Below are 25,000 nucleotides of genomic sequence, written 5' to 3'. Positions count from 1 at the left end.
ACCGTAGGCTTTGTGCGTGGAGCAGGAACAGGCCGGGCTGGGCTGGCGACGCACCCCGTAGGCTTGGTGCGTGGAGCAGGGACAGGCCGGGCTGGGCTGGCGACGCACACCGTAGGCTTTGTGCGTGGAGCAGGAACAGGCCGGGCTGGGCTGGCGACGCACCCCGTAGGCTTGGTGCGTGGAGCAGGGACAGGCCGAACCGGGCTGTGGAGACGGATAGGAGCCCTGGAGTGAAGAGCGGCCACAACCCGTCCTGGCTGAATGCCTACCCTCACACACTCTGTGTGAGGCATCCGCACAGGACGTACAGGGCGGTGTATCCGTAACCTGGTGGCTTCCAGAATCCGCCCCTCTTTTGCCTCCGTCAGCCCCGTCGTCCATGCCGTGTGCCCCCCCCTAAAATTTTTTGGGGGTTGCCTCTCGTCAGTCTCACTCCATGGCCGGCGATCCTCCCATGTCCAGTCTGCCTGCTCCTGGACACGCTGCTTGGTCCTTGTATGGTGGGTTTTTCTGTCACGATCGTCGTATGAGTGAGTAGACCAAGGCGCAGCGTGTGCAACAAACATGACTTTAATTAGTTAAAGTTAAATAAACAAAACAAGAAACGACTCGTGACGTCCAACGATAACACTGACCGAACACGGAACAAAAACCCACAAACACAAAGTGAAACACCGACAGTTAAATATGGCTCCCAATCAGAGACAACCAGCCGACAGCTGACACTCGTTGCCTCTGATTGGGAGTCACACAGGCAAACATAGAAACAGACAACCTAGAACACCCAACAATGAAACAGAACACATAGAATGAACACACCCTGGCTCAACATAATGAGTCCCAGAGCCAGGGTGTGACACTCACACTGTGTGTTGTGCGTGTTTGTCCATGTTTTGGTTGTCGTATGTGAGCGGGTTTTGTTCCTCCCTGCGTGAAGGTATGTTCATTAAGATACCCACGAGTAAAGTACGTTTTTACGATTAGCTCTGTGTCCTGCGCCTGACTTCGTCCTACCGCCTTGACAGACCAGCTGGCTGAGGGGACTCTTCTCTAGGTTCATCTCTCTCTAGGTGATGGCTTTGTGGTGGAATGTGCATCACTTCCTTTTAGGTGGTTGTAGAACAGGTCTTTTCTGGATTTTGATATCTATTGGCCTAATTCTGCTCTGCATTATTTGGGGTTTTGCGTTATACACAAAGTATATTTTTGCAGAATTATGCATGCAGAGTCTCAATTGGTTGGTGATCGGACCCCAGACCTCACAACCATAGAGGGCAATTGGTATGATAACTGATTGAAGTATTTTATCCAGATCCTAATTGGGATGTTGAGTTTTATGTTCCTTTTATAATGGCATAGAAGGCCCTTTTTGCCATGTCTCTCAGATTGTTCACAGCTTTGTGGAAGTTACCTGTGGCGCTTATGTTTAGGTTGAGGTATGTCTAGTTTTTTGTGTGCTCTAGGGCAACGGTGTCTAGATAGAATTTGTATTTGTTGTCCATGGTCACTGGACCTTTTTTGGAAAACCATTATTTGAGTCTTAATGAGATTTATTGTCTGGGCCCAGGTCTGGCATAATCTGTGCAGAAGATCTAGGTGCTGTTGTATGACGTCCTTGGTTTGTGATGGAAGCGCCAGATCATCAGCAAACAGTAGACATTTGACTTCTCTCTTTCTCTGTCTCTTTCTGTCTCTCTCTGTCTCTCTCTCTCTCGCTCTCTCCTTCTCTCTCGATCTCTCTCTCTGTCTCTGTCTCTCGCTCTCTCTCTCTCTCTCTCTCTCACATCATCTTTCACTGCAGTCATAATCCTCTCCACCACATCTATACCCCTCCCAGCCATAGAGAAGAGCTGAATTATTGATATTCCTTTACAGCAGATCTTTTCCAGTTAGATAAAACTTTGATGAATTAGAAACACATCAAGATGAATGAATTATAAATCAAGGTTGATGAGGAGGTAACTAACTATTTCTTCACGGTGCGTCCCATTTGGCACCCTATTCCCTACATAGTGCACTACATTTATCCAGGGCCATAGGGGCTATCTAGAGAACAGGGATTCATTTGGGACACATCATGTAAAGTGCCTAAATTGATCTTGTCTTTAATTAATACAGTCCAAACTTTTTTTCTGTTTGATCCTGGGAAGGAATGTATAAAGGATGAATGAATTCAAATTTCTTAAAGGAGAAGGTTCTTCTTCTTGTTGATGTGAGTCCCAAATGGCACAATAGGGCTATTGTCAAAAGTAGTGCACTATATCCTGAATAGGGTGCTATTTGGGAAGCACATTGATAGCTACATGCAGGACTACTTAGCATAAAGTGATCTGCCTGCTCTGCCTGCGAGGTGATTATCTTAGGGGCAGGAAGGAAGTGCTAGGAGGATTGTTTTTCACTGGAATATATATATATATATATATATATATATATATATATGTAATTATACTGGAATATGTATAACTATACTGGAATATATATATATATATATATATATATATATATATATATATAAATATATATATATATATATACTATATATATATATATATATATATAACTATACTGGAATATATATATATATATATAACTATATGAATATATATATATATATATATACTATATATATATATATATATATATATATATAATATCATTATTATTCTCTCTCTACTGAACATAATGGGGATGAACCCTTTCAGGGTCAGGGTGGACTATGAGAGACTTTACCGTGTGGTAGTGGACCCCTTCCCCTCAGAGGAGCTAACTAGCTAGACTAATGCACCTGTCTCGTTACTGCGTGGTTCTAAAGCCGTCTCGTTACTGCGTGGTTCTAAAGCCGTCTCGTTACTGCGTGGTTCTAAAGCCGTCTCGTTACTGCGTGGTTCTAAAGCCGTCTCGTTACTGCGTGGTTCTAAAGCCGTCTCGTTACTGCGTGGTTCTAAAGCCGTCTCGTTACTGCGTGGTTCTAAAGCCGTCTCGTTACTGCGTGGTTCTAAAGCCGTCTCGTTACTGCGTGGTTCTAAAGCCGTCTCGTTACTGCGTGGTTCTAAAGCCGTCTCGTTACTGCGTGGTTCTAAAGCCGTCTCGTTACTGCGTGGTTCTAAAGCCGTCTCGTTACTGCGTGGTTCTAAAGCCGTCTCGTTACTGCGTGGTTCTAAAGCCGCCTCGTTACTGCGTGGTTCTAAAGCCGCCTCGTTACTGCGTGGTTCTAAAGCCGCCTCGTTACTGCGTGGTTCTAAAGCCGCCTCTCTCTCTATCAGCCCAAGGTCACACAGCCTCCCAACACACTACGTGACCTTGTCTCAGCCTGCATCCCAAATGGTACCCTATTCCCTTTATAGTGCACTACATTTGATGGACGCTGGTCAAACGTAGTGCACTATAAATGGAAAATGGGTGCCATTTTGGACGCAGACAAGGTCACGTAGTGTGTTGGGAGGCTGTGTGTGCGTTCGTAGCGCTCCAACGTGAAGTCACTCCCTGCACAGCCTGGTGTAGAGGGGCTGAGAGAGAACAGCACACCTGCCGTCCAACACACCTGCCATCTAACACACCTGCCATCTAACACACCTGCCATCCAGCACACCTGCCATCTAACACACCTGCCATCCAGCCATCCAACACACCTGCCATCTAACACACCTGCCATCTAACACACCTGCCATCTAACACACCTGCCATCCAACACACCTGCCATCTAACACACCTGCCATCCAACACACCTGCCATCTAACACACCTGCCATCCAGCACACCTGCCATCCAGCACACCTGCCATCCAACACACCTGCCATCCAACACACCTGCCATCCAACACACCTGCCATCCAACACACCTGCCATCTAACACACCTGCCATCTAACACACCTGCCATCTAACACACCTGCCATCCAACACACCTGCCATCCAACACACCTGCCATCCAACACACCTGCCATCCAACACACCTGCCATCTAACACACCTGCCATCCAACACACCTGCCATCTAATATATATATACACTGATTATACAAAACATTATGAACGCCTGCTCTTTCCGTGACATAGACTGACCAGGTGAATCCAGGTGAACGCTATGATTCCTTATTGATGTCACTTGTTAAATCCATTTCAATCAGTGTGGATGAAGGAGAGGAGACAGGTTAAAGGAGGATTTCTAAGCCTTGAGACAATTGAGACATGGATTGTGTATGTGTGCCATTCAGAGGGTGAATGGGCAAGACAAAATATTTAGGTGCCTTTGAACGGGGTATGGTAGTAGATGCCAGGCGCACCTGCAACACTGCTGGGTTTTTCACGCTCAACAGTTTCCCGTGTGTATCAAGAATGGTCCCACCACCCAAAGGACATCCAGCCAACTTGACGCAACTGTGGGAAGCGTTGGAGTCAGCATGGGCCAGCCTCCCTGTGGAACGCTTTCGACACCTTGTAGAGTCCATGTCCCGACGAATTGAGGCTGTTCTGAGGGGAAAAGTGTGGGTGGGTGGGGAGGTGCAACTCAATGTTAGGAAGGTGTTCCTAATGTTTGTTATACTCAGTGTATATTTATATATACAGTGGCAAGAAAAAGTATGTGAACCCTTTGGAATGACCTGGATTCCTGCATAAATTGTTCATAAAATTTGATCTGATCTTCATCTAAGTCACAACAATAGACACGCACAGTGTGCTTAAACTAATGACACACAAACAATTATACGTTTTCATGTGTTTATTGAACACACCGTGTAAACATTCACAGTGCAGGGTGGGAAAAAGTATGTATATTTAATAACTGGTTGACCCTCCTTTGGCAGCAATAATCGCAACCAAACGTTTTCTGTGGTTGCGGATCAGGCCTGCACAACGGTCAGGAGGAATTCTGGACCATTCCGCTTTACAAAACTGTTTCAGTTCAGCAATATTCTTGGGAAGTGTGAACCGCTCTCTCGAGGTCACGGTACAGCATCTCAATCGGGTTGAGGTCAGGAGTCTGACTGGGCCACTCCAGAATGTTCTTCTGCGGAAGCCGTTCTGTTGTTGATTTACTTCTGTGTTTTGGGTCGTTGTCCTGTTGCATCACCCAACTTTTTTATTGAGCTTCAATTGGCTGATAGCCTTACATCCTCCTGCAGAATGTCTTGATAAACTTGGGAATTCCTTTTTTCCGTCGATGATAGCAAGCTGTCCAGGCCCTGAGGCAGCAAAGCAGCCCCAAACCATGATGCTTCCTCCACCATACTTTACAGTTGGGATGAGGTTTTGATGTTGGTGTGCTGTGCCTTTTTTTCTCCACACATAGTGTTGTGTTCCTTCCTTCCAAACAACTCCACTTTAGTTTCATCTGTCCACAGAATATTTTGCCAGTAGCGCTGTGGAACATCCAGGTGCTCTTTCGCGAACTTCAGACGCGCAGCAATGTTATTTTTTTTGGGACAGCAATGTCTTCTTCTGTGGTGCCCTCCCATGAACACCATTCTTGTTTAGTTTTTTTTTACGTATCGTAGACTCGTCAACAGAGATGTTAGCATGTTCCAGAGATTTCTGTAAGTCTTTAGCTGGCACTCTAGGATTCTTCTTAACCTCGTTGAGCGTTCTGCGCTGTGCTCTTGCAGTCATCTCTGCAGGACGGCCACTCCTAGGGAGAGTAGCAACAGTGCTGAACTTTCTCCATTTATAGACCATTTGTCTTACCGTGGACTGATGAACATCAAGGCTTTTAGAGATACTTTTGTAACCCTTTCCAGCTTTATGCAAGTCAACAATTCTTAATCTTAGGTCTTCTGGATCTCTTTTGTTTGAGGCATGGTTCACATCAGGCAATGCTTCTTGTGAATAGCAAACTCAAATTTTGTGAGTGTTTTTTTATAGGGCAGGGCAGCTCTAACCAACATCTCCAATCTCGTCTCATTGATTGGACTCCAGGTTAGCTGACTCCTGACTCCAATTAGCTTTTGGAGAAGTCATTAGCCTACGGGGTTTACATACTTTTACCAACCTACACTGTGAATGTTTAAATTATGTATTCAATATAGACAAGAAAAATACAATACTTTGTGTGTTATTAGTTTAAGCACACTGTGTTTGTCTATTGTTTTGACTCAGATGAAGATCAGATCAAATTTTATGACTAATTTATGCAGAAATCCAGGCAATTCCAAAGGGTTCACATACTTTTTCTTGTCACTGTATGGCAATCAATTACTAAATGTACTGAATAAGACCTTTCAATCTTTTACCCAGATTTTAGCAGAGATGCAGATAAGCAAATGTAGTTTCTTAAATAGAAAACCACCAGTCAGGGGGATACAGACAGCTCAGGAGGTATGCTTAAATATGCAGAAAAATATACTGTACATATTCTTTTTACATAGAATTTCAGTTGTTTGGAAAATGCTAAATTCCCCACAGCCATCCTCATGTACTTTGTGCCTCCTCAGATTGTTGGGGCTCATGACGCCACTGGTGTGTGTGCGCGCGCGCGTGTGTGCGTGTGCGTGTGTGCGTGTGTGTGTGTGTGTGCGTGTGTGCGTGTGTGTTTGACAAGGCTGGGGAGTTCAGACAGGAAAGTCAGGCCACGGGAGAAAACAGGACTGGGCTGGAGCTCAGGAAGTAGAGGAGAGAGAGGTGAGGGAGGGAGAGAGAGAGAGAGAGAGAGAGAGAGAGAGAGAGAGAGAGAGAGAGAGAGAGAGTGAGAGAGAGAGAGGGAGAGATGGGAGAGAGAGAGAGAGAGAGAGAGAGAGAGAGAGAGAGAGAGAGAGAGAGAGAGAGAGAGAGAGAGAGAGAGAGAGAGAGAGGGAGGAGGGAGAGCATCTTAGTGGTTTTGCTGCAGGGTTGGGGGTGCAGGGCCCATGGGACAGGAGATGTGGAGTTATGGAGAAGTTAGAGTTGGTGGAGTGACAGAAGGCATTGTAATGGTGTTAACTCATATGATGGGCTGCTGGTAAATGGAGTGCCTAAGCGTGTAAGAGGAGGGATTGGGCAGATGGCATACTGTACACTGCCATAAAGAGGGATGGGGCAGATGGCATACTGTACACTGCCATAAAGAGTGATGGGGCAGATGGCATACTGTACACTGCCATAAAGAGGGATGGGGCAGATGGCATACTGTACACTGCCATAAAGAGGGATGGGCAGATGGCATACTGTACACTGCCATAAAGAGGGATGGGCAGATGGCATACTGTACACTGCCATAAAGAGTGATGGGGCAGATGGCATACTGTACACTGCCATAAAGAGGGATGGGCAGATGGCATACTGTACACTGCCATAAAGAGTGATGGGGCAGATGGCATACTGTACACTGCCATAAAGAGGGATGGGGCAGATGGCATACTGTACACTGCCATAAAGAGTGATGGGGCAGATGGCATACTGTACACTGCCATAAAGAGTGATGGGGCAGATGGCATACTGTACACTGCCATAAAGAGGGATGGGGCAGATGGCATACTGTACACTGCCATAAAGAGTGATGGGGCAGATGGCATACTGTACACTGCCATAAAGAGGGATGGGGCAGATGGCATACTGTACACTGCCATAAAGAGGGATGGGGCAGATGGCATACTGTACACTGCCATAAAGAGGGATGGGCAGATGGCATACTGTACACTGCCATAAAGAGGGATGGGCAGATGGCATACTGTACACTGCCATAAAGAGTGATGGGGCAGATGGCATACTGTACACTGCCATAAAGAGGGATGGGCAGATGGCATACTGTACACTGCCATAAAGAGTGATGGGGCAGATGGCATACTGTACACTGCCATAAAGAGGATGGGGCAGATGGCATACTGTACACTGCCATAAAGAGTGATGGGGCAGATGGCATACTGTACACTGCCATAAAGAGTGATGGGGCAGATGGCATACTGTACACTGCCATAAAGAGGGATGGGGCAGATGGCATACTGTACACTGCCATAAAGAGTGATGGGGCAGATGGCATACTGTACACTGCCATAAAGAGGGATGGGGCAGATGGCATACTGTACACTGCCATAAAGAGGGATGGGGCAGATGGCATACTGTACACTGCCATAAAGAGGGATGGGCAGATGGCATACTGTACACTGCCATAAAGAGTGATACATAAACTGTGGGCTTTAGAAAAGGATTTGATAAATAGGTCTACAAATAATGCAACTATTTTATCATATTTTTTAGCTTAGACCATATTCCAATGCAGAATATACAGTACCAGTCAAAAGTTTGGACACAACTACTCATTCAAGGGTTTTTCTTTATTTTGTACTATTTTCTACATTGTAGAATAATAGTCAAGACATCAAAACTATGAAATAACACATATGGAATCATGTAGTAACCAAAGAAGTGTTAATAGATTTGAGATTCTTCAAACAGCCACCCTTTGCCTTGATGACAGCTTTGCACACTCTTGGCATTCTCTCAACCAGCTTCATGAGGTAGTCACCTGGAATGCATTTCAATTAACAGGTGTGCCTTCTTAAAAGTTAATTTGTGGAATTTATTTCCTTCTTAATGCATTTGAGCCAATCAGTTGTGTTGTGACAAGGTAGGGGAGGTATACAGAAGACAGCCCTATTTGGTAAAAGACCAAGTCCATATTAAGGCAAGAACAGCTCAAATAAGCAAAGAGAAACGACAGTCCATCATTACTTTAAGACATGAAGGTCAGTCAATAAGGAACATTTCAAGAACAGACGCAAAAACCATCAAGCGCTATGATGAAACTGGCTCTCATGAGGACCGCCACAGGAAAGGAAGAACCAGAGTTACCTCTGCTGCAGAGGATAAGTTCATTAGAGTTAACTGCACCTCAGATTGCAGCCCAAATAAATGCTTCACAGAGTTAAAGTAACAGACACATCTAAACATCAACTGTTCAGAGGAGATTGCGTGAATCAGGCCTTCATGGTCGAATTGCTGCAAAGAAACCACTACTAAAGGACACCAATAATAAGAAGAGACTTGCTTGGGCCAAGAAACATGAGCAATGGACATTAGACCGGTGGAAATCTGTCCTTTGGTCCAAATGTGAGATTTTTGGTTAAAAACGCGTGTCTTTGTGAGACGCAGAGTTGGTGAACGGATGATCTCCGCATGTGTGGTTCCACCGTGAAGCATGGAGGAGGAGGTGTGATGGTGTGGGGATGCTTTGCTGGTGACACTGTCTGTTATTTTTTTAGAATTCAAGACACACTTAACCAGCATGGCTACCACAGCATTCTGCAGCGATACGCCATCCCATCTGGTTTGCGCTTAGTGGGACTATCATTTGTTTTTCAACAGGACAATGACCCAAAACACACCTCCAGGCTGTGTAAGGGCTATTTGACCAAGGAGAGTAATGGAGTGCTGCATCAGATGACCTGGCCTTCACAATCACCCAACCTCAACCCAATTGAGATGGTTTGGGATGAGTTGGACCGCAGAGTGAAGGAAAAGCAGCCAACAAGTGCTCAGCATATGTGGGAACTCCTTCAAGACTGTTGGAAAAGCATTCCAGGTGAATCTGGTTGAGAGAATGCCAAGAGTGTGCAAAGCTGTCATCAAGGCAAAGGGTGGCTACCTTGAAGAATCTCAAATATAAAATATATTTTGATTTGTTTAACACTTTTTTGGTTACTACATGATTCCATATTTGTTATTTCATAGTTTTGATGTCTTCGCTATTATTCTACAATGTAAAATAAAGAAAAACCTTTGAATGAGTAGTTTTGACTGGTACCGTATGCATGCAGAGACACCCCATTTCAGCATGGATTCAACCAAGTGTCATCTCTCTACAAATGGCAGTAGTCAGTGTGTCTCCTATCCAGTGACGACCAGATGACCATTATAAAACACAGTAAATGTGAGTGGTGCTGACCGTCTTTGGGCAGAGAGAGAGGGAGATCCAAGCTGGGTGTTAGAACAGAAGAGATGCTGCCGCTGTGGAGAGACCAGCTCAGCTCTGACACGCCGTCTGGGATCCAGCCACACAGACTGGACTCAAAGTCACACAGACCTCCCAGAGACCACGTAGTAGTGCCTGGAGGAGAGGATGGGGGTGAGGGGGGGGTGGTAGAGAGGAAAAAGGAGAGAGAGAACAAGATAATAATAATAAATATAATATGCCATTTAGCAGACGCTTTTACCCAAAGCATATGTGTGCATACATTTTTACGTGTGGGTGGTCCCGGGGATCGAACCCACTACCCTGGCGTTACAAGCGCCATGCTCTACCAATTGAGCTACAGAGGACCACATAAGATAAATTAAACCCATTACATTTACCCCATACCTAATATTTAGCCTAGTTCCTACCATGGTGCTGTGTTAGTCCCCCATCCCCTCTACTCTCTTTGGGGAGGACTCACACCCGTGGCCTTGAACGAGTCTTGTTAGCGATTAGCATGCAGCATTAGTGCTGAGACCCTGACACCTACTGATACAGGTCTAGATTATAGATTAGACAGCAGGAGTGCTAGGCTAACGCTAGCTACGGTCAGCCTTTTCAGCATGGATCTCTACATCCTGGAATATTCCCCTCAGCAATCAGCAGAGGAGAAGAGAGGAGCAGCGACACACACACACAGCATAATGTTAGCATCATAATGTTAGCCTCATAATGTTAACAGCAAAATGTTAGACTCATAATGTTAGCATCATAATGTTAGCATCATAATGTTAGCAGCATAATGTTAGCATCATAATGTTAGCATCATAATGGTAGCAGCATAATGTTAGCATCATAATGTTAGCAGCATAATGTTAGCATCATAATGTTAGCATCATAATGTTAGCATCATAATGTTAGCAGCATAATGTTAGCATCATAATGTTAGCATCATAATGGTAGCAGCATAATGTTAGCATCATAATGTTAGCAGCATAATGTTAGCATCATAATGTTAGCATCATAATGTTAGCATCATAATGTTTCAGACACCTGCATTTACATGCTGAAGAGAGACAGTTCATTTCTGGGATGGATTATCAGGTTATGCAGCTATTAGTTGAAAACACACAATCCAGAGCACACAGCAGACTAACCACAGCCTCTCCGGTAGCTCTGTTAACGACGCCGATCAGACTGACCGTGATCAACACGTGTCTGAGCCTCACACCACAGTGAGCCCTGTGGCCCTGTGTTACAGTATGCCATTACCTGGTCCTCTCGAGGCAGCGGTGGTCTCCTCTAGTCTAGGCAGGGAGGGTGTGGCAGTGGCAGGTAGAGTAGTCATTTCTATAGAGAGGAGAGAAGAGGAGAGAAGAAGATTACTTTATCAATTGTACACAAGGTTCAACGGAAATTAGACGTCCACTTTATCCCAACCGCTGAGAACCAACAACAGAGTCTGGCATAGTGTGAACAACAACACATCTCTACTGTGTGAGGTCATAGTGTAAACAACAACACATCTCTACTGTGTGAGGTCATAGTGTAAACAACAACACATATCTACTGTGTGAGGTCATAGTGTAAACAACAACACATCTCTACTGTGTGAGGTCATAGTGTAAACAACAACACATCTCTACTGTGTGAGGTCATAGTGTAAACAACAACACATCTCTACTGTGTGAGGTCATAGTGTAAACAACAACACATCTCTACTGTGTGAGGGCATAGTGTAAACAACAACACATCTCTACTGTGTGAGGTCATAGTGTAAACAACAACACCTCTCTATCAGAGAGAACAGATGGAAGGTGTTGGGTCATTGGTAGTGAGGCTTGGCTTGTGCAACGCTGCTACGTCCCAAATGCCACCCTATGAACTACATTGTACATCACATTTGACCAGTGCCCTATCAAAAGTAGTGCACTATATAGGGGATAGGGTTCCACTTGGGACGGGCTGCTTATCTTCCCCTGCTGCCTGCACGACTGCTTTGCTACATTCCATGATGGTTTGGAGTCAGGGAGGAAGGGAGGTAGGGGAGTAGGGAGGTAGGGAGGTAGGGAGCCAGAGGAGTAGGGAGGTAGGGAGGTAGGGAGGTAGGGGAGTAGGGAGGTAGGGAGGTAGGGGAGTAGGGAGGTAGGGAGGTGGGGAGCCAGGGGAGTAGGGAGGTACAGAGGTAGGGAGGTAGGTTCAGGGAAACCACTGCCACAGGCTTCTTGATTTTCAGGCATCTTGATTGCTGGGCTGTGTGAGTCTCCAGGAGTCATCTTGATTGCTGGACTGTGTGAGTCTCCAGGAGTCATCTTGATTGCTGGGCTGTGTGAGTCTCCAGGAGTCATCTTGATTGCTGGACTGTGTGAGTCTCCAGGAGTCATCTTGATTGCTGGACTGTGTGAGTCTCCAGGAGTCATCTTGATTGCTTGGCTGTGTGAGTCTCCAGGAGTCATCTTGATTGCTGGACTGTGTGAGTCTCCAGGAGTCATCTTGATTGCTGGGCTGTGTGAGTCTCCAGGAGTTATCTTGATTGCTGGACTGTGTGAGTCTCCAGGAGTCATCTTGATTGCTTGGCTGTGTGAGTCTCCAGGAGTCATCTTGATTGCTGGGCTGTGTGAGTCTCCAGGAGTCATCTTGATTGCTGGACTGTGTGAGTCTCCAGGAGTCATCTTGATTGCTGGGCTGTGTGAGTCTCCAGGAGTTATCTTGATTGCTGGGCTGTGTGAGTCTCCAGGAGTCATCTTGATTGCTTGGCTGTGTGAGTCTCCAGGAGTCATCTTGATTGCTGGGCTGTGTGAGTCTCCAGGAGTCATCTTGATTGCTGGACTGTGTGAGTCTCCAGGAGTCATCTTGATTGCTGGTCTGTGTGAGTCTCCAGGAGTCATCTTGATTGCTGGTCTGTGTGAGTCTCCAGGAGTCATCTTGATTGCTGGTCTGTGTGAGTCTCCAGGAGTCATCTTGATTGCTGGTCTGTGTGAGTCTCCAGGAGTCATCTTGATTGCTGGTCTGTGTGAGTCTCCAGGAGTCATCTTGATTGCTGGTCTGTGTGAGTCTCCAGGAGTCATCTTGATTGCTGGTCTGTGTGAGTCTCCAGGAGTCATCTTGATTGCTGGGCTGTGTGAGCGGGGTTTGGTCTAGTGTGTTTCTTTGTGTGTTAGAGTGACCACGAGTCAACAGTCCTGCCTTTTAGCCCTTTGTCCCACATCCCACAACAAACATTTTATCTACAAATTAAAATTAAATAACCGTATTAGACTGTGACCCAAAACAGTGGTGTCGGTGTCTTCGGTTAGCTAATGCAGCGGGAAGTTTTGTGTGTGTAGCTACACTGTCCTGAGGCGCGAATGTCCCGCAAAATCATTCTGGTGTCCTGCATTTGGCTCTTTTAAATGTATTCACCCTATGTGTGTGTGTGTGTGTGTGTGTGTGTGTGTGTGTGTGTGTGTGTGGTGTCTATGTGTGTGTGTGTGTGTCTGTGTGTGTGTCTGTGTGTGTGTGTGTGTGTGTGTGTGTGTGTGTGTGTGTGTGTGTGTGTGTGGTGTCTATGTGTGTGTATGTGTTGTGTCTATGTGTGTCTGTGTGTGGTGTGTTTGTGTGTGTGTGTGTGTGTGGTGTGTGTGTGTGTGTGTGGTGTCTATGTGTGTGTGTGTGTGTGTTTGTGTGTGTGGTGTCTATGTGTGTGTGGTGTGTGTGTGTGTGTGTGTGTGGTGTCTATGTGTGTGTGTGTGTGTGTGTTTGTGTCTGTGTGTGTGTCTGTGTGTGTGTGTGTGTGTGTGGTGTGTCTGTGTCTGTGTGTGTGTGTGTGTGTGTGTGTGTGGTGTGTGTGTGTGTCTGTGTGTGTGTGGTGTGTGTGTGTGGTGTATATGTTTCTGTGTGTGTGTATGGTGTGTGTGCACGTGTGTGTGTATGAGCGGTGAGGCTGAGAGGTCCTGAATTACTCTGTCTTCTCTCTCTCTCTGTGTAGCTCTCGTATGAAAGAGCTGTGTACTAATTCAGGGTAGCAGGACATCAACAGAGTCCTATGTTGGCTACTTATGTAACTTCATACTCTTACCATTACACACTGGGACTTACTCATACTTTCACTGGGACTTACTCATACTTTCACTGGGATTTACTCATACTTTCACTGGGACGTACTCATACTTTCACTGGGACTTATACCTTCACTGGGACTTAATCATACTTTCACTGGGACTTACTCATACTTTCACTGGGACTTACTAATACTTTCACTGAGACTTACTCATACCTTCACTGGGACTTACTCACACCTTCACTGGGACTTACTCATACTTTCACTGGGACTTACTCATACTTTCACTGGGACTTACTCATACTTTCACTTGGATTTACTCATACTTTCACTGGGACTTACTCATACCTTCACTGGGACTTACTCACACCTTCACTGGGACTTACTCATACTTTCACTGGGACTTACTCATATCTTCACTGGGACTTACTCATACTTTCACTGGGACTTACTCATACTTTCACTGGGACTTACTCATACCTTCACTGGGACTTACTCACACCTTCACTGGGACTTACTCATACTTTCACTGAGACTTACTCATACCTTCACTGGGACTTACTCACATCTTCACTGGGACTTACTCATACTTTCACTGGGACTTACTCATACTTTCACTGAGACTTACTCATACCTTCACTGGGACTTACTCACACCTTCACTGGGACTTACTCATACTTTCACTGGGACTTACTCATACTTTCACTGGGACTTACTCATACTTTCACTTGGATTTACTCATACTTTCACTGGGACTTACTCATACCTTCACTGGGACTTACTCACACCTTCACTGGGACTTACTAATACTTTCACTGGGGCTTACTCATATCTTCACTGGGACTTACTCATACTTTCACTGAGACTTACTCATACTTTCACTGGGACTTACTCATACCTTCACTGGGACTTACTCACATCTTCACTGGGAATTACTCATACCTTCACTGGGACTTACTCACACCTTCACTGGGACTTACTCATACTTTCACTGGGACTTACTCATACTTTCACTGGGACTTACTCATACTTTCACTTGGACTTACTCATACTTTCACTGGGACTTACTCATACCTTCACTGGGACTTACTCACATCTTCACTGGGACTTACTCATACTTTCACTGGGACTTACTCATACCTTCACTGGGACTTACTCATACTTTCACTGGGACTTACTCATACCTTCACTGGGACTTACTCACATCTTCACTGGGACTTACTCATACTTTCACTGGGACTTACTCATACTTTCACTGAGACTTACTCATACCTTCACTGGGACTTACTCACACCTTCACTGGGACTTACTCATACTTTCAGTGGGACTTACTCATACTTTCACTGGGACTTACTCATACTTTTACTTGGACTTACTCATACTTTCACTGGGACTTACTCATACCTTCACTGGGACTTACTCACACCTTCACTGGGACTTACTCATACTTTCACTGGGACTTACTCATACCTTCACTGGGACTTACTCATACTTTCACTGGGACTTACTCATATCTTCACTGGGACTTACTCATATCTTCACTGGGACTTACTCATATCTTCACTGGGACTTACTCATATCTTCACTGGGACTTACTCATACTTTCACTGGGACTTACTCATACTTTCACTGGGACTTACTCATACTTTCCAAAACACAGATCAGTATCTTCAAATGTAGGCCTACACATCAAACACACAGTAGTAGAGTTTACATGTACTCATTTGGAAACAAACCATCTCTTTCTACCCTCCTCATCCTGCCAATGGGAGCCTCCTGAGTTGTATGTACTGTAGGACAGACTGTGAGCTAAATGATTAATGACTGTCAGCCCTTACTAACATCATTAGAGTGTAGGAGCTAAATGAGTAATGACTGTCAGCCCTTACTAACATCATTAGTTTCATTACCCTTTACAGTTCAATACTTAATTAATTGGCCAATACGTGAAGAGACACACTAATCACACAGCCACTTCAGTTCCCAATGAAAATATATAAATACATGTATTCATAATATATTAGGAAATATATATGTGTCTGTAAACCCAGACATGAAAGACTCGTCCCAGATGCCACTGGTTGGTTTTGACATTAAACTCTATTTAAACTGTATCAATTTGGTGCCCTTTGAAACAGCAGTGAACCCCCCAGACAGACCTGGGACGGGGGAGAAAGAAGCAGCATCAGTAACAACACACACCCCGTCAGAGAGTAAGTCACTTAGTAAACCTGCGGAGAGACAGATAAATAGAGACAGAGACAGAGAACCAGACAGAGACAGAGTCAGAGACAGAGGCAGAGACAGAGGCAGAGGCAGAGACAGAGACAGAGGCAGAGACAGAGGCAGAGACAGAGACAGAGGCAGAGACAGAGGCAGAGACAGAGGCAGAGACAGAGGCAGAGACAGAGTCAGAGACAGACAGAGACAGAGACAGAGACAGAGACAGAGGCAGAGACAGAGACAGAGACAGAGACAGAGACAGAGACAGAGACAGAGACAGAGACAGAGACAGAGACAGAGACAGAGGCAGAGGCAGAGACAGAGACAGAGGCAGAGTCAGAGTCAGAGTCAGAGACAGAGACAGAGACAGAGACAGAGGCAGAGACAGAGACAGAGACAGAGACAGAGGCAGAGACAGAGACAGAGACAGAGACAGAGACAGAGACAGAAGCAGCCAGTCACTAAGGCCTGAACCCACTGGTGTAGCTTAAGTTTTCATGCACATCTTCCATTGACATCAATTCAAGATTTAAGAGCTCATCAAGTTAAGAGCACACATGTCAAGTTAGGATTATGCCCTTAGTCAGTCCCCTAACTGCTCCACAACCTCACAGTCATCTCCCTCCCTCCTCTCTCTCTCCTCTCTCCCTCCTCTCTCTCTCTCCTCTCTCCCTCCTGTCTCCCTCCTCCCTCCCTCCTCTCTCCCTCCTCTCTCGCTCTCCTCTCACCCTCCTCTCTCCCTCCTCTCTCTCTCCTCTCTCCCTCCTCTCTCTCTCTCCTCTCTCCCTCCTGTCTCCCTCCTCCCTTCCTCCTCCCTCCCTCCTCTCTCCCTCCTCCCTCCCTCCTGTCTCCCTCCTGTCTCCCTCCTCCCTCCCTCTCTCTCTCCCTCCTCTCTCCCTCCTGTCTCCCTCCTCCCTCCCTCCTGTCTCCCTCCTGTCTCCCTCCTCCCTCCTCTCTCTCTCCCTCCTCTCTCCATCCTCTCTCCCTCCTGTCTCCCTCCTGTCTCCCTCCTGTCTCCCTCCTCCCTCCTCTCTCTCTCCCTCCTCTCTCCATCCTCTCTCCTTCCTCTCTCCATTCTCTCTCCCTCCTCTCTCCCTCCTGTCTCCCTCCTCCCTCCTCTCTCTCTACCTCCTCTCTCGCTCCTCTCTCCCTCCTCTCTCCCTCCTGTCTCCCTCCTCCCTCCCTCCTGTCTCCCTACTCGCTCCCTCCTCTCTCTCTACTGTCTGCCCAGACTAAATAATTAGTGAGCCATCATCTCTCCTTTAGGAGGTATTCAGTTAAAGGTCAGGGCCTGTCACTGCGTTATTGCTGTGACGGTGAGACCTTTAGGTGACATTGGGGCTTGTCAGCAGTGACAGGGCAGCGAGAGAGAAGCTGAATCACCTTCACAGACCAGACAGTCAATAGAGAGCATACAGCCAGGAAGTGAGGAAGTCAGAGTTCACTTTCTAAGAACTGATGGCAGCTTTGGGGAGCACATGGAGGTTTGTACCAGAGGACCAAACACAGGGAGCTGTAAATATACCATGACATCCTGCTGTAGTCATGTACTCATTCTGTAATATACCATGACATCCTGCTGTAGTCATGTACTCATTCTGTAATATACCATGACATCCTGCTGTAGAAACGTACTCATTCTGTAAAATACCATGACATCCTGCTGTAGTCATGTACTCATTCTGTAATATACCATGACATCCTGCTGTAGTCACGTACTCATTCTGTAATATACCATGACATCCTGCTGTAGTCACGTACTCATTCTGTAATATACCATGACATCCTGCTGTAGTCATGTACTCATTCTGTAATATACCATGACATCCTGCTGTAGTCACGTACTCATTCTGTAATATACCATGACATCCTGCTGTAGTCACATACTCATTCTGTAATATACCATGACATCCTGCTGTAGTCATGTACTCATTCTGTAATATACCATGACATCCTGCTGTAGTCATGTACTCATTCTGTAATATACCATGACATCCTGCTGTAGTCATGTACTCATTCTGTAATATACCATGACATCCTGCTGTAGTCACGTACTCATTCTGTAATATACCATGACATCCTGCTGTAGTCATGTACTCATTCTGTGATATACCATGACATCCTGCTGTAGTCACGTACTCATTCTGTAATATACCATGACATCCTGCTGTAGTCATGTACTCATTCTGTAATATACCATGACATCCTGCTGTAGTCATGTACTCATTCTGTAATATACCATGACATCCTGCTGTAGTCACGTACTCATTCTGTAATATACCATGACATCCTGCTGTAGTCATGTACTCATTCTGTAATATACCATGACATCCTGCTGTAGTCATGTACTCATTCTGTAATATACCATGACATCCTGCTGTAGTCACGTACTCATTCTGTAATATACCATGACATCCTGCTGTAGTCACGTACTCATTCTGTAATATACCATGACATCCTGCTGTAGTCACGTACTCATTCTGTAATATACCATGACATCCTGCTGTAGTCATGTACTCATTCTGTAATATACCATGACATCCTGCTGTAGTCATGTACTCATTCTGTAATATACCATGACATCCTGCTGTAGTCATGTACTCATTCTGTAATATACCATGACATCCTGCTGTAGTCATGTACTCATTCTGTAATATACCATGACATCCTGCTGTAGTCATGTACTCATTCTGTGATATACCATGACATCCTGCTGTAGTCATGTACTCATTCTGTAATATACCATGACATCCTGCTGTAGTCATGTACTCATTCTGTAAGCCCATCCAGCCTGACTGCTAACATATGGCCTCAGCTATTGGCTCATCAAGCTGCCAGTTTGCCAGGAGAGGCGGGGCTTGTATAGCTATGTTAACTATATCTCTCTCTCTCTCTCTCTCGCTATGTTAACTATCTCTCTCTCTCTCTCTCTCTCTCTCTCTCTCTCTCTCTCTCTCTCTCTCTCTCTCTCTCTCTCTCTCTCTCTCTCTCTCTCTCTCTCTCTCTGGGAGGTTTGACCACTGATCTATCAGGCTTTATAATGTATATGGCTGTGGCCCCTACTTAACACCAAAGCAATCTCTCAATCCTCCCCTCCATTGCCTAGCTAACACACCCATGCACTGGTCACCATGTATCCCCAGCCCCCAGCTCCCAGCTCCATCCCCAGCCCCAGCCCCATCCATAGCTCCAGCTCCCAGCTCCATCCCCATCCCCATCCCCAGCCCCCATCCCCAGCCCCCATCCCCAGCCCCCATCCCCAGCCCCCAGCCCCAGCCCCCAGCCCCAGACCCCAGCTCCATCCCCAGAGAGAGGGAGAGGAAGAGACATAGAGAGATTGGCAGAGACAGAGAGAAGGAGAATCAGAGAGAGATCAAAATCAGTTATGGGATATGTATAATAACTTAAACACTACCTATTCAACATGGTCACATTTGGAAAGAACATTTTGAAAATCTACCCTGCTCAAAAAAATTAAGGGAACACTAAAATAACACATCCTAGATCTGAATGAATGAAATACTCTTATTAAATACTTTTTTCTTTACAAAGTTGAATGTGCTATAAACAAAATCACACAAAAATGATCAATGGAAATCAAATTTATCAACCCATGGAGGTCTGGATTTGGAGTAACCCTCAAAATTAAAGTGGAAAACCACACTACAGGCTGATCCAACTTTGATGTAATGTCCTTAAAACAAGTCAAAATGAGGCTCAGTAGTGTGTGTGGCTTCCACGTGCCTGTATGACCTCCCTACAACGCCGGGGCATGCTCCTGATGAGGTGGCGGATGGTCTCCTGAGGGATCTCCTCCCAGACCTGGACTAAAGCATCCGCCAACTCCTGGACAGTCTGTGGTGCAACGTGGCGTTGGTGGATGGGGCGAGACATGATGTCCCAGATGTGCTCAAATCGATTCAGGTCTGGGGAACGGGCGGGCCAGTCCATAGCATCAATGCCTTCCTCTTGCAGAACTGCTGACACACTCCAGTCACATGAGGTCTAGCATTGTCTTGCATTAGGAGGAACCCAGGGCCAACCGCACCAGCATATGGTCTCACAAGGGGTCTGAGGATCTCATCTCGGTACCTAATGGCAGTCAGGCTACCTCTGGCGAGCACATGGAGGGCTGTGCGGCCCCCCAAAGAAATGCCACCCCACACCATGACTGACCCACCGCCAAACTGGTCATGCTGGAGGATGTTGCAGGCAGCAGAACGTTCTCCACGGCGTCTCCAGACTCTGTCACGTCTGTCACATGTGCTCAGTGTGAACCTGCTTTTAATCTGTGAAGAGCATAGGGCGCCAGTGGCGAATTTGCCAATCTTGGTGTTCTCTGACAAATGCCAAACGTCCTGCACGGTGTTGGGCTGTAAGCACAACCCCCACCTGTGGACGTCGGGCCCTCATACCACCCTCATGGAGTCTGTTTCTGACCGTTTGAGCAGACACATGCACATTTGTGGCCTGCTGGAGGTCATTTTGCAGGGCTCTGGCAGTGCTCCTCCTGCTCCTCCTTGCACAAAGGCGGCGGTAGCAGTCCTGCTGCTGGGTTGTTGCCCTCCTATGGCCTCCTCCACGCCTCCTGATGTACTGGCCTGTCTCCTGGAAGCGCCTCCATGCTTTGGACACTACGCTGACAGACACAGCAAACCTTCTTGCCACAGCTCGCATTGATGTGCCATCCTGGATGAGCTGCACTACCTGAACCACTTGTGTGGGTTGTAGACTCCGTCTCATGCTACCACTAGAGTGAAAGCACCGCCAGCATTCAAAAGTGACCAAAACATCAGCCAGGAAGCATAGGAACTGAGAAGTTGTCTGTGGTGACCACCTGCAATCAGTGTTGCTTCCTAAGTGGACAGTTTGATTTCACAGAAGTGTGATTGACTTGGAGTTACATTGTGTTGTTTAAGTGTTCCCTTTATTTTTTTGAGCAGTGTATATAAAGAAAGCCCATCAGGAGAAATAAACTTAAACCTCAATCTGATATTAGAACTTCAAATATTAGAATCACCAATCAAAAAACACTCTAAACCCACTTGACTTTCCAATTTCACGTGAGGAATTAGCACTAAAGGTCAAATCACTAAAAACAAAATAAATCTTGTGATTTTGACAGCATCAATAATGAGATGCTGAAAAACAGCACTCCTGAGCTGCAAGGTGCCTGATAGATCAAGTTATTCATCTTCATATTGAGCTTGTGGGGCGGCAGGTAGCTTAGTGGTTAAGAGCGTTGTGCCAGTAACCGAAAGGTCGCTGGTTCTAATCCCTGAACCGACTAGGTGAAAAATCTGTCGATGTGCCCTTGAGCAACGCACTTAACCCTAATTGCTCCTGCTCCTCTGGATAAGAGCGTCTGCTAAATGACTAAAATGTAATGTGTAACAGGATTGGTTATAGTTCCACTTGCCACTACAGAAATATGTATTCAATGTTTATGTATTCCTATTGGTTGGTTGAATTTACCTATCAATAAGGTGTTATGCCATTGGTCATACTTGCAGATACTGCAGTAGGAAATCTCGAACGTAAATTCTACCCAGTCTGATGTTGACATGCAAGCGACGAATCACGAATCTACAGCCATCAACATACTGTTGTCCCGCCCATCTAATGTGCTTCATTGTGTCAGGTACTTACATTTTTTGTATTTTGTACTATTTTTGTCATTGTTATGTTTGATTACAAAATGCCCAGTCTGATCTTGAAATACAAGCGACGAATCACAAACCAGCAGAGGCTCCTCAGAGGAGGAAAGGGAGGACTATCCTCCTCAGAGGAGGAAAGGGAGGACTATCCTCCTCAGAGGAGGAAAGGGAGGAGTATCCTCCTCAGAGGAGGAAAGGGAGGACTATCCTCCTCAGAGGAGGAAAGGGAGGACTATCCTCCTCAGAGGAGGAAAGGGAGGACTATCCTCCTCAGTGAATTTCATAAAAATAAAATAGTGAAACTTGATAGATAAAACTATACTAAATATATTCAAATACACTGTTTTGTGATGACTCAGAGAGAGAAAGACAATAGTTGAACAGTTTTGAACAAATTAAGAGAGAGAGAGAGAGAGATATTTCATATTTCTATTGTCAATGACTTGTACTTTCACTTACTTAGCAAGTACAGCTAGCTAGTTTAGCCTACTCAAAACACCCGGCTCAAACAGAAGGATGCTATGTTAGCTAGCTGGCTATGACTATCCAACACAACACTGGAACTCTTCCAAGTCAAGGTAAGCTTTTGGTTTTTATTAATTAATTGCCACCGGGGCCTGCCGGTGTAACCGCTATACTGCCTACTGACCGTACACTGTACTGCATGATTGTAGCGGGTTTACTAACGCGTTAGTTATATTAGCTATGTTGACGACGACGTTACTTTAGCTAATATGGTGACAACGATGTAGGCTGTGTGTAGCGGTTATGATATGGTTTGGCTTGGAAAGGTTTTTTCTCCTGGTCACATACAGCTGATGTGATGTGCATTGAAGTCCACAAACGAAGGGAAAAGGTGAGAGGAGGAGAGAGGCTAGAAGGAATGCAACGTGGCTGCTATGAAAGTGAACTGTGTTTACACGTGATCAGGGGTGTATTCATTCCGCCGATTCTGTTAAAAAACGTTTCTTAAAACGGAAGCAAACGGAACGAAATGGGGAAAAACATACCTGAATTTGTCCAATAGAAACTCTCGTTGGCAACTGTTGGACTAATGATTACACCTTAGATCAGCTAGATGCAGGCAAGAGTGTGCAAGGTGGTATTGATTGTGTCGCTGTCTGTCCATGTGTTACAGGAGTGGGTCGCAGTTCTGGAGCGACCCACTAGGTGTCATCCTCCGACAACCTTAGGCACCTCCTCACTCACAGTCGGGACTAATCATCATCCTATTGGTGTCACCTGTGTCTATCTGATTCACTTGTGTATTTATGGCCTCACTTCCCTGTGTTCCCTTGCTCCGTTTTCTCTTCTAGTTCCTTATTGTAGAGCAGTACGTATCAATGTCTGATCCTGAGACAGAAGCACAGGTACTCGAGAAGTGTTCGCCCTGTGTCATTGTGGTTTTCAGTCTGAGTTAGAAATTCCGTATTATTTGCTGTTAGCCTGTTTTTTGCAGTCCTATGTGCTCCTCATTTGTTTTCGTGTAAAGTCTGTTTTGGCTTTTGCCGTATTTTGGCTTTGGGACCACCAGTAAAGATCCTTGTTTCACCATCTCTGCCTACTGCCTACTGTCTACCCTGCACCGCACCTGGGTCACACCTCACACCAACCAACTCAAGATTTTCTCTCGACCTGTGTGAACCTACTTGTAAACTTCCATTCATAGGCTAGGTTGTAGCAACCTCATGATGGGTATAGGGAACATTAGAGTATCATGTACTGCTAAATGGCATATTATGTAGTAGCCTAAACCTATAGATGTTATATTGAACTGGGTGAATGGAATATAAATGACAGTCATCCAATATACTGTAATAGAAATAAGGTCATGCTCATCTTAAATGGCACCGAACCGCCACTGGAATCTACAGCCATCAACATACTGTTGTCCTGCACATCTAATGTGCTTCCTTGTGTCTATCGTCAGAATAAACAAATAGGTGTGGCTGGCTGGCTGAGAAGGGAGACTGATACAGAGGTCCAGATGGCTCAGGGAGTTGGAGCGCTACACTGGCAACACCAAGGTTGTAGGTTCAACTCTCACATGGATCACGTCTTCAATGTGACTGTAGTGTCATTATAGGCTAACCTTGATGGCCCTGTTTTTCTGATGCCCTAGAGGTCGCCGTACACGCACGCACACACACACACGCACGCACACACACACACACACACACACACACACATGCTCTCTACCACAGCCGTCAAATCATGAATGAATTATAGAGAGGCTGCAGTGATTGTAATATCTGAGTTCAGAGGATTGTGTGTCATTCACGCTCCGCTATGCACAACCGTGACATGTCGCTTTTATTTATTAATCAATTCATTATTCCTCTGTTACAGACTTCCCTGCCAGTGGGGAGAGGAGGAGAGAGGAGGACAGGAGAGGGGGGAGAGGAGGGAGAGGAGGATGGGAGAGGGGAGGGGGGAGAGGAGGATGGGAGAGGGGAGGGGAGAGGAGGGGAGAGGAGGATGGGAGAGGGGAGGGGGGAGAGGAGGATGGGAGAGGGGAGGGGAGAGGAGGGAGAGGAGGACAGGAGAGGGGGGAGAGGAGGGAGAGGAGGACGGGGAGAGGGGAGGACGGGGAGAGGAGGATGGGAGAGGGGAGGGGAGAGGAGGGGAGAGGAGGGTGGGAGAGGGAAGGGGGAGAGGAGGATGGGAGAGGGAGGGGAGAGGAGGGAGAGGAGGACAGGAGAGGGAAGGACGGGAGAGGAGGATGGGAGAGGGAGGGGGAGAGGAGGGGAGAGGAGGATGGGAGAGGGAGGGGAGAGGAGGGGAGAGGAGGATGGGAGAGGGGAGGGGAGAGGAGGGAGAGGAGGATGGGAGAGGGGAGGGGGAGAGGAGGATGGGAGAGGGGAGGTGGGGAGAGGAGGATGGGAGAGGGAGGGAGAGGAGGGGGAGAGGAGGATGGGAGAGGGGAGGGGAGAGGAGGATGGGAGAGGGAGGGGGGGGAGAGGAGGATGGGAGAGGGGAGGTGGGGAGAGGAGGATGGGAGAGGGGAGGGGAAAGGAGGGGAGAGGAGGATGGGAGAGGGGAGGGGAGAGGAGGGGAGAGGAGGATGGGAGAGGGGAGGGGGGAGAGGAGGATGGGAGGTGGGGAGAGGAGGATGGGAGAGGGGAGGGAGAGGAGGAGAGAGGAGGATGGGAGAGGGGAGGGGGGGAGAGGAGGATGGGAGAGGGGAGGGAGAGGTGGAGAGAGGAGGATGGGAGAGGGGAGGGG

General features: G+C 46.5%; 1 protein-coding gene across 3 annotated transcripts in view; it reads right to left on the bottom strand.

The window, feature by feature from the left end:
- nrp2b (neuropilin 2b) overlaps positions 1–25,000 on the bottom strand; it is a 216,114-nt gene that overhangs the window by 50,897 nt on the left and 140,217 nt on the right. For all 3 annotated transcript variants that reach the window (XM_045212068.1, XM_041868869.2, XM_041868870.2), the window contains exons 12-13: positions 11,129–11,206; positions 9,848–10,009 (exon numbers count right to left, since the gene is read on the bottom strand). In XM_045212068.1, coding sequence (XP_045068003.1) covers positions 9,848–10,009; positions 11,129–11,206 — 240 coding nt within the window. The remainder of the gene's footprint in view (positions 1–9,847; positions 10,010–11,128; positions 11,207–25,000) is intronic.

The sequence above is a fragment of the Coregonus clupeaformis genome, chromosome 40 (assembly GCF_020615455.1).
Source record: "Coregonus clupeaformis isolate EN_2021a chromosome 40, ASM2061545v1, whole genome shotgun sequence".
Classification (NCBI taxonomy): Eukaryota; Metazoa; Chordata; class Actinopteri; order Salmoniformes; family Salmonidae; genus Coregonus; species Coregonus clupeaformis.
The sequence above is the reverse complement of the archived record's forward strand: the minus strand, read 5'-3'. Positions and strand labels throughout refer to the sequence as shown.